Source organism: Leptonotus elevatus, chromosome 20 (assembly GCF_054856555.1).
Source record: "Leptonotus elevatus isolate MCC_2025b chromosome 20, RoL_Lele_1.0, whole genome shotgun sequence".
NCBI lineage: Eukaryota > Metazoa > Chordata > Actinopteri > Syngnathiformes > Syngnathidae > Leptonotus > Leptonotus elevatus.
Window position 1 is genome coordinate 10,072,892 of NC_141258.1, and position 20,647 is coordinate 10,093,538.

General features: G+C 38.3%; 4 protein-coding genes and 1 non-coding gene across 9 annotated transcripts in view; 2 read left to right on the plus strand and 3 right to left on the minus strand.

Moving 5' to 3' along the window:
- The window catches only part of sh3bp1 (SH3-domain binding protein 1), a 10,381-nt gene extending 1,727 nt beyond the window's left edge, over positions 1-8,654 (minus strand). Inside the window, exons 1-17 of one of the 3 annotated variants that reach the window (XM_086064425.1) lie at positions 8,134-8,654; positions 7,290-7,332; positions 7,097-7,201; positions 6,949-7,025; positions 6,693-6,804; positions 6,519-6,595; positions 6,361-6,451; positions 6,217-6,285; positions 4,744-4,834; positions 4,532-4,668; positions 4,341-4,452; positions 4,106-4,187; positions 3,734-3,814; positions 2,497-2,610; positions 2,322-2,419; positions 2,098-2,236; positions 1,707-1,996 (exon numbers count right to left, since the gene is read on the minus strand). In XM_086064425.1, coding sequence (XP_085920551.1) covers positions 1,707-1,996; positions 2,098-2,236; positions 2,322-2,419; positions 2,497-2,610; positions 3,734-3,814; positions 4,106-4,187; positions 4,341-4,452; positions 4,532-4,668; positions 4,744-4,834; positions 6,217-6,285; positions 6,361-6,451; positions 6,519-6,595; positions 6,693-6,804; positions 6,949-7,025; positions 7,097-7,201; positions 7,290-7,332; positions 8,134-8,183 — 1,768 coding nt within the window. In that variant the 5' untranslated portion in view covers positions 8,184-8,654. Of the gene's footprint in view, positions 1-1,706; positions 1,997-2,069; positions 2,237-2,321; positions 2,420-2,496; positions 2,611-3,733; positions 3,815-4,105; positions 4,188-4,340; positions 4,453-4,531; positions 4,669-4,743; positions 4,835-6,216; positions 6,286-6,360; positions 6,452-6,518; positions 6,596-6,692; positions 6,805-6,948; positions 7,026-7,096; positions 7,202-7,289 lie in introns of all 3 variants that reach the window. The other 2 variants (XM_086064423.1, XM_086064424.1) reach the window with 2 other exon arrangements.
- Positions 8,655-8,778: 124 nt separating this feature from the next.
- pdap1a (pdgfa associated protein 1a) lies at positions 8,779-11,671 on the minus strand. Its single transcript, XM_086064430.1, has 6 exons — positions 11,490-11,671; positions 10,952-11,034; positions 10,793-10,867; positions 10,590-10,714; positions 10,026-10,177; positions 8,779-9,893 (listed from the first exon to the last, which is right to left on the minus strand). Exons 1-6 carry the CDS (start codon positions 11,500-11,502, stop codon positions 9,865-9,867), a joined length of 477 nt encoding a protein of 158 aa, XP_085920556.1. The 5' UTR covers positions 11,503-11,671; the 3' UTR covers positions 8,779-9,864.
- Positions 11,672-12,603: 932 nt separating this feature from the next.
- On the minus strand, positions 12,604-14,067 carry cby1 (chibby 1, beta catenin antagonist). 2 transcript variants are annotated; one of them, XM_086064733.1, is made up of 5 exons: positions 13,949-14,067; positions 13,639-13,737; positions 13,433-13,538; positions 13,088-13,200; positions 12,604-12,976 (listed from the first exon to the last, which is right to left on the minus strand). In XM_086064733.1, the coding sequence occupies exons 1-5, from the start codon at positions 13,952-13,954 to the stop codon at positions 12,884-12,886; spliced, it is 417 nt and encodes a 138-aa protein (XP_085920859.1). In that variant the 5' UTR covers positions 13,955-14,067; the 3' UTR covers positions 12,604-12,883. The 2 variants fall into 2 exon arrangements, with proteins under 2 accessions (XP_085920859.1, XP_085920860.1); XM_086064734.1 differs by having other exon boundaries at positions 13,866-14,028.
- Positions 14,068-14,396: 329 nt separating this feature from the next.
- On the plus strand, positions 14,397-14,469 carry trnar-ccu (transfer RNA arginine (anticodon CCU)). Its single transcript has one exon. It is a non-coding gene; the product is annotated as a tRNA-Arg (tRNA).
- On the plus strand, positions 14,463-20,647 carry plbd1b (phospholipase B domain containing 1b). Of its 2 annotated transcripts, XM_086064606.1 has the most exons (11): positions 14,463-14,682; positions 14,989-15,211; positions 15,311-15,394; positions 15,474-15,615; positions 15,687-15,830; positions 15,954-16,092; positions 17,367-17,567; positions 17,650-17,790; positions 17,970-18,155; positions 18,452-18,558; positions 19,509-20,647. In XM_086064606.1, exons 1-11 carry the CDS (start codon positions 14,616-14,618, stop codon positions 19,683-19,685), a joined length of 1,611 nt encoding a protein of 536 aa, XP_085920732.1. In that variant the 5' UTR covers positions 14,463-14,615; the 3' UTR covers positions 19,686-20,647. The 2 variants fall into 2 exon arrangements, with proteins under 2 accessions (XP_085920732.1, XP_085920733.1); XM_086064607.1 differs by lacking the exon at positions 18,452-18,558 and having other exon boundaries at positions 19,509-19,648.

Here is a 20,647-nt window from a genome sequence, read left to right on the forward strand (position 1 = left end):
TCTGAGGTTAAAATCCGAATAGAATAAAGTGACAATTCTGACTTCAGAATTCTGACTTTAAAGTAAGAATTCTCACTTTAAAGTCAGAAATCTTAGGTTAAAATCTGAATAGAATAAACTGAGAATTCTGAGATTAAAGTCAGAATTTTTAGATTCAAGTCAGAATATAATAAAGTCAACATAATAAAGTGAGAATTCTGACTTTAAAATCAAAACTCTGAGATTAAAGTCAGAATAGAATAAAGTCAGAAGAATAAAGTCAGAATTCACTCCAGAATTATGAGATCAAGTCAGAATTCTGAGATTAAATACAGAATTCTCACTTTATTCTTCTGATTTTATTATATTCTGACCTTAATCTCAAAATTCTGACTTTAAAATTAGAATTGAATCAGAATGAGGGGGAAAAAATAGATGTCAAGAATGTATCCAAGACTTTACGCATGGAAAATGCCTTGAACTCAATCGCTGCGCTCAACAACAACCAGCAACAACGAGTGAAGGAAATCCGATTATGGGTTTTGGGTCACTGAAACGGTTCTGAACATGTCAGCACACATTTAAAATCGCACTTACTCTAAAACAATGGTTAAATTATGGCACGGGGGCCACCTACGGCCAGCTCGATTCTTTAATGTGGTCCGCCGAGCACTTGCAACTTCAAGAGTCTTGTAATATTTTCTTATATTGATTTAGCCGTTTCTTTTCCTAAATTCGGATAGCCAAAATAGATTTCTTCTTCTTTCTTTTTTTTTTATCTCGTTTTCAGTATTAGTTCGGAATCGTAACTAAATTCACTTGTACCGTTTATCAGATTACTTTTCCCCATAGAAAATAATTGAAATGCCATTAATTAATTTGAGCTCCCCCAAAAAGCACATTTTTTAAACAAAACACTGTTGTAAAGTCAAACGTCACACACTGTAGCATTCACTACAGTAAACAGTATAAATAAATAAATAGGAAATTTATTAAGCATTAAAAAATAGGAAATAAAGTAAATAATAAATAAAAAATACACTGGTAAAAAAAAAGAAGGTTTTATACAGTAATGTAAAGTCAAACGTCACACACGAGCATTCACTGTAGTAAACGGCACTATTTTTTTCAATATAAATAGGAAAAAAAAAATGAAAAAAATAAAAAATAAAAATAAAAATAACGAATAAAATAAAAAAACAACCTGGTAAACAAAAATTTTTTTTTATAAAGTAAGGCAAAGTCAAACGTCACACACTAGTATTCACTGTAGTAAACGGCACTATTTTTTTCAATATAAATAGGGAAAAAATAAATAAATAAATAAAAACAAAAATAAAAATAACGAATAAAATAAAACCTGGTAAACAAAAAAAAATGTAGTAAACTGCATCATTTTTTAAAAATATAAATAATAAATAAACAAAATAATTAATGAATATATATATATTTTTTTTTTTTAATGAATAAAATAAAAACAAATAAACTGGTAAAAAAATGGTTTTATAAAGTAATGTCGTAAAGTCTACTTTCTTTACTTTACTTGGTGGTAGAAACGTTATTCTAAATTGTTATTGATTTGAAAATCAAACCATTAGTTAATTAAATAAAAAAATAAAAATAAAAATAATACCATTAACGACTTATCGTTTCATTATTACAATAATTAACAATTACATATCTAACATGTAGCCCTTGCGTACAAAAATTCATGTGTTTTGACTCACGTTTGTTTGGCGTGCTGATCGTCACAACCGCTTTAGCTGAGACGGGCCGGGCCTCCGAAACGGACTCCAATCGCTCCGGGTCCCTGCTCGGCCCTGGGTCGGACCCTGCGGTTCTGGGATGCGGGATGGGGTTCTGGTTTGGCAACAAGCTTGGTCTTGTGGGTTCTGAGCTGCTGAGTACGGCGGTATCTTTTTGGCCGGTGGTTGCGGCCTCGTGTGCCGAAGCAGCCCGCGCTGAGCGTTGGGCCGATTTGACAGAGACGACGTTGATCCCGTCCTGAGGGAACATGCTACAAACATAAGGAAAAAAAAAAAGTGCATAAGAATAATATGAAAAAACATTTAAAAATTGCATCCTACTACACTGCGATGTTGATTTGACTGTGATGACCTGCTTGTCTTCGAGCAAGGGAGACGATGAGTTGAAGAGGAGAGCGTGGAGGGAGTGGAGACTGTTCTGCACAGTAGCGTGCGTTCCGAAATCATGGAGTCGTCACCTTGGACCCTCTCCGGAATCTCAAAGGACACCTCTGAATAACAATTTACAACAACAAATTCCTTAATTCTCCGCTCATGTATAGTGAACGTAGTAGTATTCATATTCAGGGTTTGTACCTTCAGGAAAGAGCACGGAGCTGTATTGAATCAGAGGCTCAATAACCGTCACCACCTGAACCGAGGACGCGGACGCCATATCAAGCAGGCCGATCTCTCTGCATAGGAAGAAGGCAAGCAGACGGGATGAGATTGTTGGCGGCTATCAAACGTGTTCTTGGACACCTGTAGTTACCCCTCGGCTTGTGGCCAGAGGAGGTTGGGCCCCAGGACGATAGCAATGTTACCGGGAGTCATCTTGTTTGCAGCCTGCTGCTCGGACAGCAGCGACAAGAACTGCACCAGGTATCTGGAAGGATAGCAGGAAATGCTGTGTGAGAGCAGATTTACTGTACAGTAATGCTAAAAACATATTGATTTGCGCATGTCCAAGCAAAAAAAAAAAAAGTTATTGATTTAAATTATTATTATTTTTTTTAAATGGCATTTCCATTGGATATCATTAGTTTCACTATTCCATGTAAATGAACGGAAGGTACTGCATGCCTAGGTGGCGCTATTGAGTGATTTTTATTTATTTATTTTTTTCATTGGATATCTTTAGTTCCACTTTTCCATCTAAATGAATAGAGGGTACTGCGTGCCTAGGTGGCGCTACTGAGTGATTTTTTAAATTATTTTTTTATTGGATATCATTAGTTCCACTTTTCCATCTAAATGAATAGAGGGTACTACATGTCAAGGTGGCGCTATTGAGTGATTTTTATTTTATATGTTTACACTCTTTCATCTAAATGAATAGAGGGTACTTTCAGATAACACTTTCCATATAAATACTTAATTCAAAAATTCATGCCTCCCGGGTTCAAGTGTTCTTTTTATTCATTTATCTTTCAACTACAAATAATACATTGTAATTTTCACATAATTTACCTTTCAATTTAGGTCCATAAGCATTCCGCTTAGCATTCAGCTATTAGTATTCATCTTAGCATTCAGCTATTAGCATTCATCTTAGCATTCAGCTTTCAGCATTCCCACGCAATTTCTGCAGAAATTGCACTTAGTCTTGTTATAAATTCTGTTTGGTCCCAAAAGAACGTACATAATTATAGTGTTTCTATTTTTTTTATTGGTCTTAATATTTTTAAATGCTTAAACATTTTCTTGTTTTGTACCAAAATATAAATAATCGTTTGAATAATAGTGATTATTTTTTCCCCCATAATGAAGCAGCCTACCTTTGAACGTACTTGTAAACACGTTCACATAAATACATTTATACGTATTTGCCAAATAAAAATTTTACACCACATTGGCAGTTCCACGCTTCCGTACATTTTCACGCCGCCACTTTAGAAGTGTGTTTCCACACATCATGCGCATGTGACTGTTAGAAAACATAAAAAAAAAACGAGACAAGTGTTTGTTCACTGTGAGTTAATGATTATAAAAGGAAAATAATTCCGCACCTGAGGTTGTTGTAGTTTTCAGGCGGCAGTTTCTTCAGTAGTATACGGAACTGCTCCAGCTTCTCTGTGCAGTTTTTTTTACTGTAGAGGGGTACAATTCACATTTTTCACAATTTAAAGCAGCTCACAGGTGTCTTAAAGTAAAACACAAACTAAAAACACAAAAAGTCAAGAACTACAACCCCACTGCATCAACAACAGAGCAATCCTGTTGTTGATCAGTAGCTGATGCTGTTAGCTAATGCTAATCTGTGCATCCAAACTAAATTAGCATCAATTATTAAACAGTGAACAAGAGAATTTCTCACTTTTCTATAACATGTTCCCTTTAAAGTCACAGATATGAAACTGAAAATGGGAATTTATACAAACCTGGCTGCTTTAAACCAGTCTTTGTAGAGTTCGAAGGTCATTAGTGGTTCAGGAAGTTCTCGCAGGTAACACTTCAGAGCTCCTATTGGAATAATTGGACATAAAAACGCTGATAAACAATCAGTTTCAGGGTGTTTTTCCTAAAATTTAGAGCTTGTAACACCAACAAGTCAATGTGACACTATAGATGCTGTACACTGACCACTTTACATTAGAGAGATGGATAATCGCTTACCAGCCGCAGCATGAGGGTCCATCCTAAACTCGCTGTGATCCACTGTCCCCTGATCCATGCAAGTCTTGAGCCTCTTCACCACCGAGGCCGCCGCCGCCAGACGAAATAGTCCCTGGAGAATAAGTGCACAAGCGCAGAATGGCCTCCAGCTTTTATGCAAATGATCTGATCAGCGACTAAAACGGTCTTACCTCTTCCCTCATCCCTGTTCTGAGCAGCATGTGAACACATTCTTGAATGGGTGCTGCGATTTCTTGGTTACTCTGAAGCAGATGAGAGGCAAGAGACTCCCCGAAAACTTTGGGTCCCAAGGGGTTTGCTGGTGGCCCTGTAGTGGATTACAAACGTAGAGCAAGGTTAACTCAAGGGCAAGCCCGTGTGGAAAATAAATGCTTGAACTTACCTTTCTGGCTGTGATTCTCTTTGAGTTCGGTGATATTTTTATCCAGAAACTCGTGTGAATATTTGTGGTATTCCGCTTGCAACTCCAAAAGCTTCAGTGAAAGGAAAAATAATGAGTTAGAGAATTCCCCTGCTATATCACGGTTCATTTTTCATGCCCAAGCTTTGCATGCCATGCCGTACTCATATCTAATGGATGGTAGGTATGCAGGTCCCCACAATGTGTTGCTGCTCTATGTGTGTGACAGTAACATTTGGTGGAAGGTTTCTGATTAGCGGAACAACTATGCTCATTTTTGTTATTTCATTTATAGCATTTCACATTACACAGTATGTTATGTAAGATAGAACTGTCATCAAGATTAAATTATGTTATGACTGTGTTTTGGGTTAGGTCATGGGGTCATTGTGTTGTTATGGTCCTGCTATATCCCTTGTGATGATGATGATGTCAGTTGCTATGCAGTTGACATTTCCATTGTGATGATGAAGTTGTCAGTTGCTATGCCGTTGCTATGTCCCTTGTAAAGATGAATTTGTGAGTTGCTGTGCCGTTTGAATGCCCCTTGTAATGATCAAATTGTCAGTTGCTATGTCCCTTGTGATAGTGACGTTGTCAGTTGCTATGTCCCTTGCCATGTCCCTTGTGATGATGAAGTTGTCAGTTGCTATGTCCCTTGCCATGTCCCTTGTGATGATGAAGTCAGTTGCTATGTCCCTTGCAATGGTGAAGTTGCCAGTTATGTCCCTTGCAATGTTGAAGTTGCCAGTTAATATGCAATTGCCATGTCCCTTGTGATGATGAAATTGTCAGTTGCTACGACCCTTGTGATGATGAAGTTGTCAGTTGCTATGCCATCACTATGTCCCTTAAGATGATTACGTTTTCAGTTGCCATGTCCCTTCCGATTATGAAATTGTCAGTTGCTACGTCCCTTGTGATGATGACATTGTCAGTTGCTATGCCATCACTATGTCCCTTGTGATGATTACGTTTTCAGTTGCTATGCAGTTGCCATGTCCCTTCTGATTATGAAATTGTGAGTTGCTATGTCCCTTGTGATGATGATGATGTTGTCAGTTGCTATGTCCCTTGTGATGTTTAACTTTTCAGTTGCTATGCAGTTGCCATGTCCCTTCTGATGATGAAGTTGTCAGTTGCTATGTTCCTGTAATTGTCACTCTTAGGTCCTGTATTTTAGGTTCTGTATTTGTGGCTCTTATTTTGTCATATAAGCCTTTATTCTGTCGTATAGAATTGTGCATTGCCCTAGCGTTACTGAATGGGTCCTAACTCTGCACCTCACGTGACAAAATTACATACAGGTAGTTTAGTTGAACATGTTTATAGCATGTAGGAGGGGCAAACCTACAAAATCAAATGTTAATGGTCTCTAAATCGCAGATATTTACATTTTGCGATAAATGGAGGTTCCATGTATTTCTAAACATGCATAGAATCTTTTTAACATACGCGAATGAAGTAGCTTGCATAGTCGTCTTCTTTGGTGGCAAAGTGATACAGATCTGCCGAATACTGATTCTGTAAAGACAAGATCAACATACTGTTAAAAGTTCAACCCTTGGAGATGTTTTGTTCAAGAACGAACGCTGGTACCTTGATGGTCTCCAACTTCCTCAGCGCTTCTTCTTCCTCCTCCTTGAGACCGTCCTGCTTGGCCTGTGGACCACTGCTGGCCTGCTGGCTCCTGGGGTTCAGAGTTCGTATCTTGAACACAGTTAAGTTAAAAGGCGATTTAAAAAAAAAAAACTCACCTGAGTCGAGCATTGTTCCAGTCCGTATTTAGCTTTGCAAATTGCTTCTTATTTTTGAGAATCTCTGGTAATTCCTCCTGAAAGAAGAACAGTAAAGGACGTAATGATGCCGAACCTGAAGTTTAATGTCAATGTTCCATATCTCCCCTCAAGTCAAGATACATTTTTATTCACCTCACTGAGTTTATTCAGTGGCTCCAAAACGTCCTTTTCCACTTTGATTTCAAAGACTGCCAGGAGGCTGGCCAAGTTCTTCTCCATGAAACAACACATCTCCAACACCTTCCTGCCACACAGACACTTTCATTATTGTTCATTTTGTTGCGTGTTTCATCACAAGCCCGTGTGGTTTGTCTCTCTTCCTATTTGGTACAGAACTGAAAAAAAAAAAACAGTCAGTCAGGAGCTTATCACATGACTCTTAGCTCACCTGATGGACGACTCGGCGTCAAAGTCTTTCAAGTTTTCCGCCATACTGATTGACAGCAGCATGAGAGGCAGCTTCTTCTGTGGAGAAAAAAACATGTTGATGGAACAGTCTACTCCATTTTTTTTGTTGGTCTTGCATTCATTCATACCATCCGTTTTTCAGCATCTATCCCCATCTGACTCTGCATGCAGCCTTGCAGCTTCTTGTGTAGCATCTGCGCTGCTCTCTTGGCAGGCTCCACCCGCTGCTCCACCTTCATTTCAGCAAACAGAAAATCGTTTGGTAAACCACGCTGAATTCGGGCCAACTCAAAGTAACTAAAATGTGTTTCAGTTTCTCACCACAACCAAGTCTGAGTGTAGAAGCTCACTGACATCTTGTGACCTGCAAATATTTAATACATTTAAAGGGGAAGTCAACCCCCCCCCCCAAAAAATGGAGTAGATGAGCTGTATGACATTTCTGTTAATACAGTAACTGTGGTTTTCACAAGTTGTCTGACAATTCAAGCTGTTCATCAAACATTGATGTTGGCAACTTTGTAATGCAAATTTAGAACATCCCGAGGCCTGACTGACAAGTAACAAAAACGCAAACGGCCTTCATGTTGTTTGCTTCACTCATGTCAGAACTGTTCATAGTCTCTACTTGCAGTCATGTAAAAGCATTTCAAAAACACATAGCAGGGATGACACTGACTAGTCTCGAAACCGCAACGTACACCTCACATACAATAATGTATGACAATATCTTGGAGCAACTGGCAGTTCCCTTTTCTAAACTTCACTTTTTGAGAATCATCAACTCAAAGAGAAAAGTTATATTACAGGACATGGGGAAATGCAGTGAGCCGTTCAGAATAGCATGCTACTATTAAAACTTGTTATACACATATTTGTACACACTACAGAGATGCTTTGTGTACTGGTGTGGTTTCTCTTTTGCAGTTGCACGATTGCTGCCGTTTCCACTCAGGATGTGTCAGAGCGAGAGACAGTGACACAAAAACAAACTGACATGTTGCATGCAGGCAAAATTTGGATTGCAATTGTTCGGGTGTACCTTATGCTGCTGCATATTGATTAAATGAATGGTGCATTTTTAAAGCAGAAAACAACACAATACTAACCGCATTGAGTGTAATTACATTCAGAATTACATTGACAAGCAACAAAAGGAACTTACTTTGCAGAAGACCCAAGTTGCTTCAGAATGCTCAGAGACTGTCGGAGCATTGCGGCTGTTGGTCGTCTCGCCTCCACACTGCCTGACCTGCTCCGGATACTTGTGCGGCTACGTCCTACTTGATGGCGTGCTTTTGCGCGTCTCTTTTAGTTCTCGTTTCAGATGCGCTCGCTCAAGCTCTTAAGCGGTTAATGAGGAAGTTGCACGGATGCAATGTGAGCGGGAAGAGCTGTTTTTTTCTCTTCCCCTTCTTCATTTGACTAGCAAACAGTTACGCTTATCAACTACAGATACTTGTTACAACTACACCTTACTACTTTATGCACGTCTTGTTCAGTGGGAGGAAGTAACTTAGCACAAATACTTCTGTTAGTGTACTTGATTACTTCAAGGTATCTGTACCAGAGTATCGATTACTTTTGACTTTAACTACCGGTACCTACTTTTGAATATGGATCCCTGTACTCATGTCACAATGTAAAAAATATATATTTAAAAAATCAGAGGGATGATTGTAATAAACAGCCCACAAATGGCATATCCATAAAACAATACAGTATATGTATATATAAATTCAATTATATGTGGGAAAAAAAACTAAGGCAGCCGACTCAATCAACACATTGGGCATCGATGCAAAACAAATTTCAATTTATGTATCAATTTCTTTATTAAATGACTTCAAATTTGTGAGGGAAAAGTTGAGGAACTCGTTTCTATGTTGCAGTTTGCTTTTCGTTTGTCTGAAAACAATTGGTGGGTCGGTTCTTTTATAAGAGTGTGTGATTGTTATTATTATAGCCTGAACTGATTGTACATCAGTGGATATTTTACTTGTCAAATTAGAAAATACAAGTGAGGAAAGTCTTCTGTTTGAGTCGAGAATTTTTAAATGAAAGGCTGTAATAAAAAAGAAAAAGAAAAAAAGAAAAAGAAAAAGAAAAAAAGAAAGAAAAAAGAAAAAGAAAGAAAAAAAGAAAAAAGAAAAAAAGAAAAAGAAAGAAAAAAAGAAAAAGGAAAAAAGAAAAAAGAAAACCTTAGGTAAAAAGACAGTGAGGTGGTCTTTTGTAAACTATGAAAAAAAGGCAACAAAAGAAAAAAAAAGTATCCCAGCAGAATCGCACCAAGGCCACTTTGATGCAAGGCTTCCAAAGAGATGCTATGGTGTTTATCTATTCATAAAAGTAAAACTAAACAAAGCTTATCAAAAGGTAGTTCAAGTAATAGTCCTTCTGCTTTGAGGCATTACAAGAAACGTCCACTTCATAAACTTGTCATGTGTTGGGGAAATGAAAATGTTACTTTCAATTTGCGTCCGTTTCTCCGACCTTCAAAAAACGAGTCGGATGGAAGGAAAAGTTAAAGCACCTAAGACCTCCTTGTGTCAGCTCCCTGCTATTTTCAGTCCCGACAACATCTTGTAAAAACATATGAATCGCAAAGGAATGCAGATAATTAGCAGCGTTAAGAATTAAGATGGCGGAAGGAGAGTAAAAGGTGAGTGTAAGCACTTAGAAAACCTGCGGAGGGATCCTAAATGTTGTATTTGTCTTCATCTTGATGATTTCACCTGGGTTTTTGTTTTTTGTTTTGGCTGTGTGGAGCACACTGCCCCTCTTTTGTTACGTGGAGGACTTGGATGGAACTTGGGGGCAGCCATGACATGTTCTGTTCCCTCGCCTGTCCGTTCCTCTGAAACCGAAGTGCATGTTGAAGTTCTTGGAGTAGCGGCTAACGTTTTGCTTTGGCCTCATCGGTTTCTGTGACAAGCAAACAAGAGATTTCATATTTTAAATAGGATAATCACTATAAACCTCTATTAGGAATGTAAAATCAGTATTTTGGATGTTGGGTTTAAGAGTTACTTCCTGCCCAGAGTCAAGTCTCCTCACCTTTCCTGAGTTCGTCTCGCTTCCTAGCAGCATCCTCCCGCTGTTTCTTGATAATAGCGAGTCTGGCCAGGTCAGCTTTCGCCTGATCCGTCTTACCCTCAAGATGAAGCTTCATGTAGCGTTCCTTGGACTTCTGCTTCTCGATCTCCTCCCTGGCGGACGGCATAATGTCAAAAACTTGTTTCAAGGTTACGGACAGCACGCAATGAATCAAGAATACGTCGACTCGTGGGACAAGAGGCCAGCCTCACTCACTTCCGTACTTTTGAAATGAAAAGAGTCCTCGAGTAATTCGAGTGACTTAAAAAAAATAAAGTTTCCTCAAGGCCTTTATATGCCACAAGATGGCACTACAGCTACATTAACATGTGTAAACAATAAGATGGCACTCCCATCTTACTGAAAGTAAATTGGGAAGATATCCTATTTAGTAGGTATGAAAAAAAACCTCTTAAAAATGTTCTGCATTATGACTACCATCATGAAAAAACAGTTTGATAATTCTATCACTCCCTATCCCAGTACACAGCATCAATTTCCAAATTTCTTGCATTTAGGACCCACCTCTCTCTGCGAGACAGCTCTCGGGGAGCGTCGACATCCAACTCGGCCACTTTCTTGCTTTTTTGAGAAATGCGGTTGGGATTTTCAATTTCTATCAGTCCCTCCACACCGCTCCTCTTCTTAGACTGCATGCAAACACCAACATGTTAGCGACACACTGACGAAAGCTGGCAGTCAAGTAAAATAACATCGGTGATGTCAACCTCAGACTCTTCTTCGCTGCTACTCTCCTCCTCAGACTCTGAACCGCTCTCTTTCTCCACACCAGCATTTGCTTCCTGTTGGAGGAGAAGGGAAACAGTAGCACATTAGATAGAGACAATTGCTGATAGAAAATACCATCAAATTATTTCTTAACTTACCAGTTCTCTCTGGGCTTTCATTTGTCGGTCAATCTCCTCAGGATTGCTGAATTGCTTCCCTCTGCCCTTATGGCCCTTTTTCCCTGTGCCAATTAATACATGCATGTCAATAACAATAAAAATAGAAGCATGTGAGAATAAAACCAACTGTAAGTGTTTTATGAGTCCACTAAACAACAAACGGTTACAATTATCGGGCTAATCACACTGCACTTCAAAAACAAGTCAAGCTGTCAAAAGGAGCCAAATCTATTATACACATGGTCACGTTAGTGGGGGTAAACTATTATGGCACAAATACAAATATAGTGGTGAAAACGATCTATAACGAAACGCTAACAATAAGCAGATAGCTCTACTCCTACAATGAACAATTTAATGAATACTTATACAAATTGGGAATGCTTATTTGGCCGATAATGCTAACATAGCCCCCAGTACTAGCATGCTACAAGCTAAGCATGCGTAAATGCTACCTCTCGACACTACGGTTAGCTTGCTCAAATTACTGTTTAAATGCTTAAACTGTGACACTTACCGCCCCTCGGCATGATGAAGTATAACGTCAACAATAGTGCAACCAGATGCCGCTGAGTAACGTTTCAAAAAATGTACGACACGCCGTTAAAATGCAGTTAGAAGAAAGGCTAAACAGTTTGAACTTGGCGTTTTGGTTATCAAGCTAAAGCGCTAAGCGAAAATGCGCTCCCGCTGCACTGTCTGCGCCTGCGCAGCCACTGACACACTTTGACGTGACAGTTACATCCGCCAATCAGCTTCACTGTTTTATTTCGTTGGGAGGGGTTATGAGCTAATTCAACTGCAACAACTTAAATGTTGAAATAATTAAATAATTAATTCATGACACGTTATTGCTTTAATAAGTAAATATAATACTTAAATATTTTAATAATTCATGACACATTTAATAAAAATTTTAATCCCGCGTCGAAAGCTTACTTCCGTCACCTTTTTGCTACCTATTTTATATAAAAGGCTGTTTATTTATTTGGCAAATATGCCACTCCCTGGCTCATAAATTTGTAAATATAACTTACAGGAGTGCCTCAACTGCTATGAACGTCACCACCTCCACCACTTAATTTGTTCTATTATTCATACAGACTTATGTATTGGAAGGAAAAAATATTTTTGGAGAGAAAAAAGGTCAGAACACTGCTATTTACCTATTTAAATTACACACCATGGTAATATATTGGTATTTTAATTTTTTACCTTTGCTGGTTTTATAATCCCTCAAGGGATTTTTCCCCCCATCTACATTATCTACATAAACACTTATGGTCTGTTTAATCATACAGTACATAGTTTACAAATTCACATCATTGTAAAGTATTACTTAGGATTTGTTTCATCTTTTTTTATATATATTTTTAATCTTTATTTTAATGTTTATATTATGTAATTTTAATGTTACTCGTTTATGTCTTATGTCACAGAGGCAAATTCCTAGTAATGTGAAATGTATTCACTTACATGGTAATAAAACCGATTCTGATTACTATGCACTAATAATAATTTAATCCATAAAATGTGTTCCATTATTAATTATTACACAATATTGAATTGTTAAATAAATTGGTCATTGGTTTGTCTTGCACCAAAAACTCCATCCAATAAAATAATTCCAGTGACTTTCATTGTTACAGATTTCACTTTAATGTGAAGATAAATAGAAAAAAACATTTGCCAAACAGATGAGTACTGAATATACATTAGGTAATAAAAAAGGCAATTTAATAAAAATCCATGTACCAAATAAACCTACTTCATAAAACATGGTATTGCTCCAAACTATGCAGTGCAGTCATGACTGGTAACATTTGTAAAGATAATTATCAATTCATAAAACAAAAGGCCATAATTCATTCCACTTAAACTTCCTATAAGGAAGGCATTACATCATGCTTGTCATTTCTTCAACGTTGATACTTTATCTCCTGCATTCCACTTCTCCTCCACTTCTTTCTCCATCAGGTGGTACTCAACTGTCGATTCTGTAAGCTACACAGAAAAAAAATCCAATACCGGTGATTATAAGAAATTAAGAAGAATAAAATACATGAAGATGGAATACTGTATAACATTTTGTTACACAGACCGCTCTGTTCTTACCATGTCAATAAGAATTTCTATCTTCAATTTTAAGATATTATTTTCCTCCTCCAGCTGCAAGTTTTTCTTCTTAAGCCGTTCTACTTCTCGGACGGATACATTTCCACCTGATTCTGATCATACAGAAAGAAGAAATATATATTGTGATGGCATTGGAGTGGTTATGATAGTAGTCATAACGAGGACTACTGTGATGGGTTAAATGCAGAGGATAATATGCATGTAAAGATGATGGCTTTTTTCAAAATCAAGGATCCCCTGTAGATACACACAAACCTCACACACAAGAAGTATTGTGATATTTTCTGCACTGGCCTATTATGCAACAAGAGTGTTTGTAATCACCTGTTACCCACTGTCCATCCTCAAATTTCAACATATGTCCTCCAATGTTCATTGAAGGAGGTCCATACTCAAGGCCCAGCTCCATTTCCCGTGTGGAACGGTCCAACTAAAAGACAAGACATTGTTTTCTCAAAACAATTCGCTCGCCGCCACACATCCATTCAATTATTGGAATATTTTATTATTTTGGAGCAAATATAACTTACTGTGTGAAGGCTCGATAACGATGCCGATTTCCGTGGAGGAATCTTCTTCGGACTGAAGGATTTCCCAAATCGAGGGAGCTTCAGGGACATTTTGAGATCCTAAATAAGAACACACATGGCAACATTAGTTAAAGAATGTTTTTAACACAATCGCATGTCACTATGCGGCTAGCTAATGCTAAGTAGCTAACCGTTACGCGTTCACTAGGATACTTCTCACACCTGACCTTTCATTGATACTGTCGAGTAGGTGTCAAATAGGATCGTAGTTGCAGGTGAGTCGCTGAGTTTATATATGTATAATATTTACCTCCATATTGACAAGTTAGGGAAATCCCTAACGCCGTCGATTTATGAAGAAACGGCGCACGCGTGGTACTGCGCAAGTGCGAATGTTCCATTCAAAAACCGGTCGTACTGAACCAAAACATGGACATAACACTACCCTTACTCAATTATGGGAAAAACTGCTTGAAATTTAATATGCATGCATCACGCTTTGTTTGTTAACCTGTGACGTTTTGGATTAATATCCGAGGAGCTAGGCCCCTGTTAAAACGAGAAAATGGAACGTTCGAACTTCGACGTTGTATCACCATGGTGATAGGATTCCCTCACGCATGAGTTTGTTTAATCAAAATGTCCTCGACTTTATCGGTATAGAGCTAATACTGTAATATAAAAGTAAAGTTAATGGAATTATGGACGTATTGTCATATAAAAAGATATAATTGCAAACGTAGATGTGTAGTTCTTATGCCCCAGTGGCCTAATGGATAAGGCACTGGCCTCCTAAGCCAGGGATTGTGGGTTCGAGTCCCATCTGGGGTGGTCCTTTTTTTTTCTTTTCTTTTTTTTCTCTCATCCTTCGGGATATTCAGAAAATCTCAAAGCTCCTCAAATCATCTTTACTCTTAACAACGGTGACTGCGCGAGGTCGGATATTTGAGAAATACACTGCAAGAAGAAAAGCAAAAATGGAGCAGCAGTGCATTAAACTGTGCATCATTTTGAACGCTTTGGCTGCATCAGTGCACACTTGCCGTGAGTATTGGTATTCAATTCATAGAGTTTGAACAAATAAATTCGTAATGATTTTTAATTATACTACTGAAAACAAAGATAGTTTACGCAAATGTATTTTTTGTTAAATATAAAATTGACATATTATACTTGCAAATAGAAATAGAATTATGTTTATTGTGCTCCAGGAACAAAACAAGTCAAGAAAGAAGAACATAGACACGTTTAAATAATTTAAAAACCTTTTCACTGCTATAACATGTGTTCCATAATGTGTGTTATTTAACCACAACCCTATGACCCTGATCCATCCTCTTACAATGACAGACCTCCATGAGGCCACCGTGTATTGGGATGCTGCCCAGAAAAGGGTCATCCTGAAAGAGGGGATAAAGGAGACAGAGGGCGGTGCTTATGGTTACTTCAATGATAGCCTTCATCTCACTGGATGGGGCATCTTGGAGATCTGCGCAGGTTACGGAGATGTCGAACTGGAAGATGAGACGACATACTTTCTGGCTGGCTACCTGGAAGGCTACCTCACTGCTGGGTGGGATTACTTTTTATTTTTGTAGTGTAAACCTTTCAATAAAATGTGCACTAAATGAAGCATTACTGTAAATGTTGTTGGTTTCTTTTTTCATTGCAGACAAATATTTAATCATTACTCCAACATGTACCCCCAGCTTATAAAGGATGAGAAGGTACTGAATCCCTTGAAAAGATTCTTAAGGTAAAATGTTGATGTATGTTTACATATAGAACATTGATAGATTTGGATTAAAGTGTTGACGATCTCCTCTGATCGACAGCAAACAGGACCAGTGGGCCAGAGAGCAAGTGAAGCTGAGGCAGAACAGTGACTCCTTGTGGAAACATTTGGGACTGATCCTAGCCCAAATTGATGGCCTAATCGCTGGAGCTGCACAGTGGGCCAAAGGCAAACGCATCGATGTGTGTCATGTGTTTTGCGGGGATGATTACCACCGTGTCATCGTACTCATATCACTCTCCTCCCTTCCCAGCCTCTGTCTGCATTTGCTGTTCACTTTCTGAATGGTGTCGGTGACCTCCTGGACCTTGTCCCCGCGCTGACGCCTCGTCCCGACTCTGCCGGGACTACTGCGTTTAGGATGCCGGGAATGGGCCACTGCACGGCCCTCATAAAGGTCAGGCTGGGCTCACGTAGCCCAAGCTGTGAGCGAACGTTGAGGAATACACTGGTGGGGGAAACATTTGGGATTAGAATGTAAACAAGCTAATTAGCCCACTGTCCCTTCTCTGTATCCCAGGTGACATCTGGCTTTGAGAACCTGCTGTTGGGCCACTCCAGCTGGTACACTTATGCAGCCACCATGCGCATCTATAAACACTGGGACCTCAGGGTGGCACATACGGCCACTGGAAAAATGTCATTCAGCAGCTACCCAGGTACGCTCCACAGAGAAAAATACACCTAATGAACGCACCCCAAATTGTGACTAATCCAGTTGAACAAAGCACACATTTCTGAAATAATATATAGGGCAACTGCTTAGAGTTCAACCAAATCCACTGTGATCCATTCCTCTGCTTCGGCAGTGATGATTAAATATCCCATGCAATGTGTGCACAAATGTCAGCCACAAAGTCTACTGTTTTTCCTCACAGTCAGGTCAAAGCAGGCTAAGTCATTTCATCAGCAAAGATTTGTCAGAGACCAGGTCAGGAAAAATCCTCTTACAGGCTCTGTTGCTATTCAAATACAACTTGTGCTATTTTTAGAGGGGGAAGGATGTGACTTCACTGTGTTACAATGAAGAGATTTTTTTTCTTTCTTTATGACAACGCGAACTGTTACAAATGAATGGTAAGAGAGGACCAGAAGATTCCTTGTGCGTTCAACCTTGCTTTATTTTATTTTATTTTTTGTAACGGTATTGTCAACATACAATAACAATGACATCAGTACTTGCTTACCTCAGATGACATTTATGATAAGAGTAAGACAAAACCAATCCTACTTTGGACTAGGGTTATAATAATCCTGGATTTTCCATTATAGTTAACTCTTGTTTCATTTCACTTAGTTTTTTTTTTTTTTTAGAGCAGGTTTACTTTTTTCCCAAAATGCTTCATTTTAGTTTTGTTTTCATGAGTTTTAGTTTATTTAAGTTTTATTTAGTTATTAGTTAGAGGTGGCAAATCCAGATCCATAAAGTAAAATCCCTGCCACCTTTTGGCTTTAGCCCCAGGTGCTAGCTAGCTAGCTAGCTAGAGCTAGCTCCCATGATGCTCGCTTATCAGCTAGCTAGCTAGCTAGCATCAATGGCTAAAGCCACACTGTGGCAGGGTTTTTACTTTCTGGGCCTGAATTTGTCACCTCTGTTATTAGTTAAGTTTTTTTATTTTTGCATTTTGTTACTAGTTTAATTAGTTATAATTTTTTTACTTAATGAGCTTTAATCTCTGCTGATAAGAGGAGAGTTCTACTGCTTTTAAGTTAAGCATGTGGCATATTGTTCCTTGCCTTATAAAGGGTTTCTGTCTTCTTCTTGGCCCTTGCAATTTCCCTTCACAGCATTTCATGGAAATTAGTTAACACATAATTCTACTAACAAAAAAAGAAAAGATATGTGATATTGTTGTGAAAGTACTGTACCGCATATTGCTTGTAACCTCGGCCTCCATGTGACCTCCACATTATTTTCCTCCTCATCCCACAGGCTTCCTTACATCATTGGATGACTTCTACCTGCTTGGTAGCGGCCTGGTGCTGACTCAAACCTCCATCAGTGTCTTCAACGCCTCCTTGTTCTCTCAGCTCAGCCCTCACAGCCTGTTGGCCTGGCAGAGAGTGCGCCTGGCCAACAGCCTGGCGCACAGTGGCGAGGAGTGGGCGCAGATTTTCTCGAAATATAACTCGGGTCAGAGAGAAAGCGGTGGTTGTGATGAGTCCTGTTTTTCCTGTATGCTGGAGACAAAGTGACATTTCTTACCCTGTTACAGGTACGTATAACAGCCAGTACATGGTAGTGGACCTGAGTAAGGTTTCACCTGGACATAGTATCAGGACTGGAGCTCTGACTGTTGTGGAGCAGATCCCTGGAAAAGTTATCCACACTGACCAGACTCAAGCTTTACGAGGAGGTGACGCACAAACAGCCACACATTTGTGACAAGAGTACTTTTACTGTTGAATGATATGACTCAAGTGAAAATAAAAAATAGTACCCCAAATAATTAGTAAATACTGAGTAAGTAAAAGTAGTGTTTATTCGCTTCTACCCACCTCTGCTGCTGGCTTAACTAGATACCATTTGCTTTAGGGTACTGGCCATCCTACAACATTCCATTTCATGTTGACATCTACAACCTGAGTGGGTACGATGTGATGTGGAGACAATACGGAGAAGATTTTTCCTACGACCTTTGTCCCAGAGCCAAAATCCTACGCAGGGACCAGGCCAAGGTGTTTGACCTCAGGTCCCTCAAGCACATCATGAGATACAACAGTAGGTGCAATGATGCAATATTCAATGTTGACATAATGGGCTCTTTTTTCATGACCTGTGTGGAGGCATGGTAGACATATTTAAAAAGAAAAAGAAAAAAAAAGCAGTTGTTTTGGGCGTTAACACAGCTGACTCCTCAATTGACTTAACATGCATGTTAAAATAGACCATACAGCTAATAGGTACAGTCGATTCAGAGCTCTACTATTTCCAATTTAAAAATCAAATCTGAACAAATAATTTGAAACTGGAACCTGTGGATGTAAGAGGCGTGTCTTATATTGGATGTGTTTCAGACTACAAAAGAGATCCTTATGCCAAGGGCCATCCATGTAAAACAATTTGTTGCCGTAACGACCTGCGCCTAAGGAGACCACGCCCCGGTGGTTGTTTTGACACTAAGGTGAATACATGTGTTTGTGCTAAACGTGTTATTGATTGTGTTCCATGGTGTATTAGGGCCACATATATATATATATATATATATATATATATATATATATATATATATATATATATATATATATATATATATATATATATTAATATATATATTTTAGAGAGAGAGAGGGTAATATGGCGAGAGAAAAAAATCACAAATTTACGAGGAAAAAAACATCAATATTTGCAACATTATAAAGTGGCAAATTTGCAAGAAGAAAACTCACAAATTTAGGAAAAATTAATTTGCAGATTTGCGACATTATAAAGTGGCAAATTTGCGTAAAAAAAACTCACAAATTTAGAGAAAAAAATTGAATATTTGCGACAAATTTGCAAGAAAAAATACTAACAAATTTACAAGAAATAAACTCACAGGTTTGTGACATTATTAAGTAGCAATTTTGCGAGAAAAAAGTAAAAAATTCATGAGAAAAAAATTGAATATTTGCGACATTATAAAGTTGCACATTTTCGGAAAAAAGTCACAAATTTACGATAATAAACTCAAATATTTGCGAAATTATAAAGTGGCAAATTTGCGAGAAAAAACTGACAAATTTACGAGAAATGAACTCACAGGTTTGTGACATTATAGTGGCAAATTTGTGAGAAAAAACTGACAAATTTACAAGAAATAAACTCAAATATTTGCGAAATTATAAAGTGGAAAATTTACAAGCAAAAACTGTATCAATAATTTTCTTGTAAATTTGTTTTTTCTCACAAATTTGCCACTTGAAAATGTCACAAATCTACAAGAAATAAACTCACAGGTTTGTGACATTTTAAAGTGGCAAATTTGCGCGAAAAAAAGTCACAAATTTACAATAAATAAACTCAAATATTTGCGAAATTATTAAGTGGCAAATTTGCGAGAAAAAACTGACTCGCTCGTGTCTCATAACACAGGTGACTGACTACCAGATGGCTCTCCAGCTGGTCGCAGAGGCAATCAACGGCCCCACAACACAGGGGGGTCTGCGACCATTCTCGTGGCACTCCTTTAACATAACCACCCACGAGGGTCTTCCTCTCAAGTATAACTTTTCCTTTGTCACTATGAAACACACTCTACAGCGGCCCTAAATGCACTTGTCATCACCTCTGTAATATTTGGTTGTAAATACACACCGGTATAATTGAATGTTTTGTCCGTTTTTATGTGCTAACATTTGCTAATTGGCATTCGACACAAAGAGACATGATACATTCTGTTTGCAGATTGAGTTGAGCAGATCTTTGGATAAAATGCAAAGTGTTATTCCCCAGAGGAGGGGATGCTGACCTTTTCCTCCAGCATCACCCGCAAATGTTAATGTTTAACTCTCAGTGAAACCACCGAAAGGCTTGTTTGACATGTAGCACACAACACACTACGCCGATTTTACTCTCATACCATTGGCCAAGGTTTTCCATTTATGCTTTCCCAATGTGGTTGAATAATTCCTGCATTCACATTATGTAACCCAGAGTCTAAACATTGGACTTTATGGGAATCTTAATTTGGATTCCTTTATTCAGTTTATTGTCATTGTGCAAGGTACAGTCAATTAAATTCAGAACTGTATGAGTATTTACAGCAAGGTGCTAATGTGAATTTCTAATGTTAAGGCAATGCCGGTGGATGAAACAAATGATACAAATTATGACTAGTAGGGACTGACAAAACATATCACTGAGAATGAAAAGCAACAAGGACAATGCAGGCAATTAATGTACTATGTTGAAGGAGTTCTTATAATACAGCTGACTGTTTTTCTTCCTGTTCACAGTGTTTGTTGGTAACCGAAATGAAGTAATACACTGATCCACTCATGAAGTGAATTTGTGTTTGCCTTTGTTTGCATTGTACTATTGTTTCATCTGTGTGTTCTATTTTCATTTCCTGCTAAGTTGAGCAAGATAGTGAACAGCCAGTTGAGCAACATACTAAATGAGCTTCAACTATGTACATTGCTGGACAGACATGTATTCACACAGTTTATGTTTAAACAAACAATGTCTGTACTCTGTACTAACATGTGTTAAGTACAGCACAGGAGGCGAGA

Excerpts from the sequence above, each read along its gene's own strand:
- pdap1a (XM_086064430.1), bottom strand. Across the intron at positions 10,868-10,951 it reads TGAAAGCCCAGAGAGAACTG|GAAGCAAATGCTGGTGTGGA; the intron begins GTAAGTTAAGAA and ends CTCCTCCAACAG. Across the intron at positions 9,894-10,025 it reads GCGAGACGAACTCAGGAAAG|AAACCGATGAGGCCAAAGCA; the intron begins GTGAGGAGACTT and ends TGCTTGTCACAG.
- cby1 (XM_086064733.1), bottom strand. Across the intron at positions 13,539-13,638 it reads CGTTATCGAGCCTTCACACA|TTGGACCGTTCCACACGGGA; the intron begins GTAAGTTATATT and ends CTTGTCTTTTAG. Across the intron at positions 13,201-13,432 it reads GGATGGACAGTGGGTAACAG|AATCAGGTGGAAATGTATCC; the intron begins GTGATTACAAAC and ends CTGTATGATCAG.
- plbd1b (XM_086064606.1), top strand. The coding sequence starts at position 14,616 with ATGGAGCAGCAGTGCATTAAACTGTGCATCATTTTGAACGCTTTGGCT. Across the intron at positions 15,616-15,686 it reads CCAAAGGCAAACGCATCGAT|CCTCTGTCTGCATTTGCTGT; the intron begins GTGTGTCATGTG and ends CTCCCTTCCCAG. Across the intron at positions 17,791-17,969 it reads GACTCAAGCTTTACGAGGAG|GGTACTGGCCATCCTACAAC; the intron begins GTGACGCACAAA and ends CATTTGCTTTAG.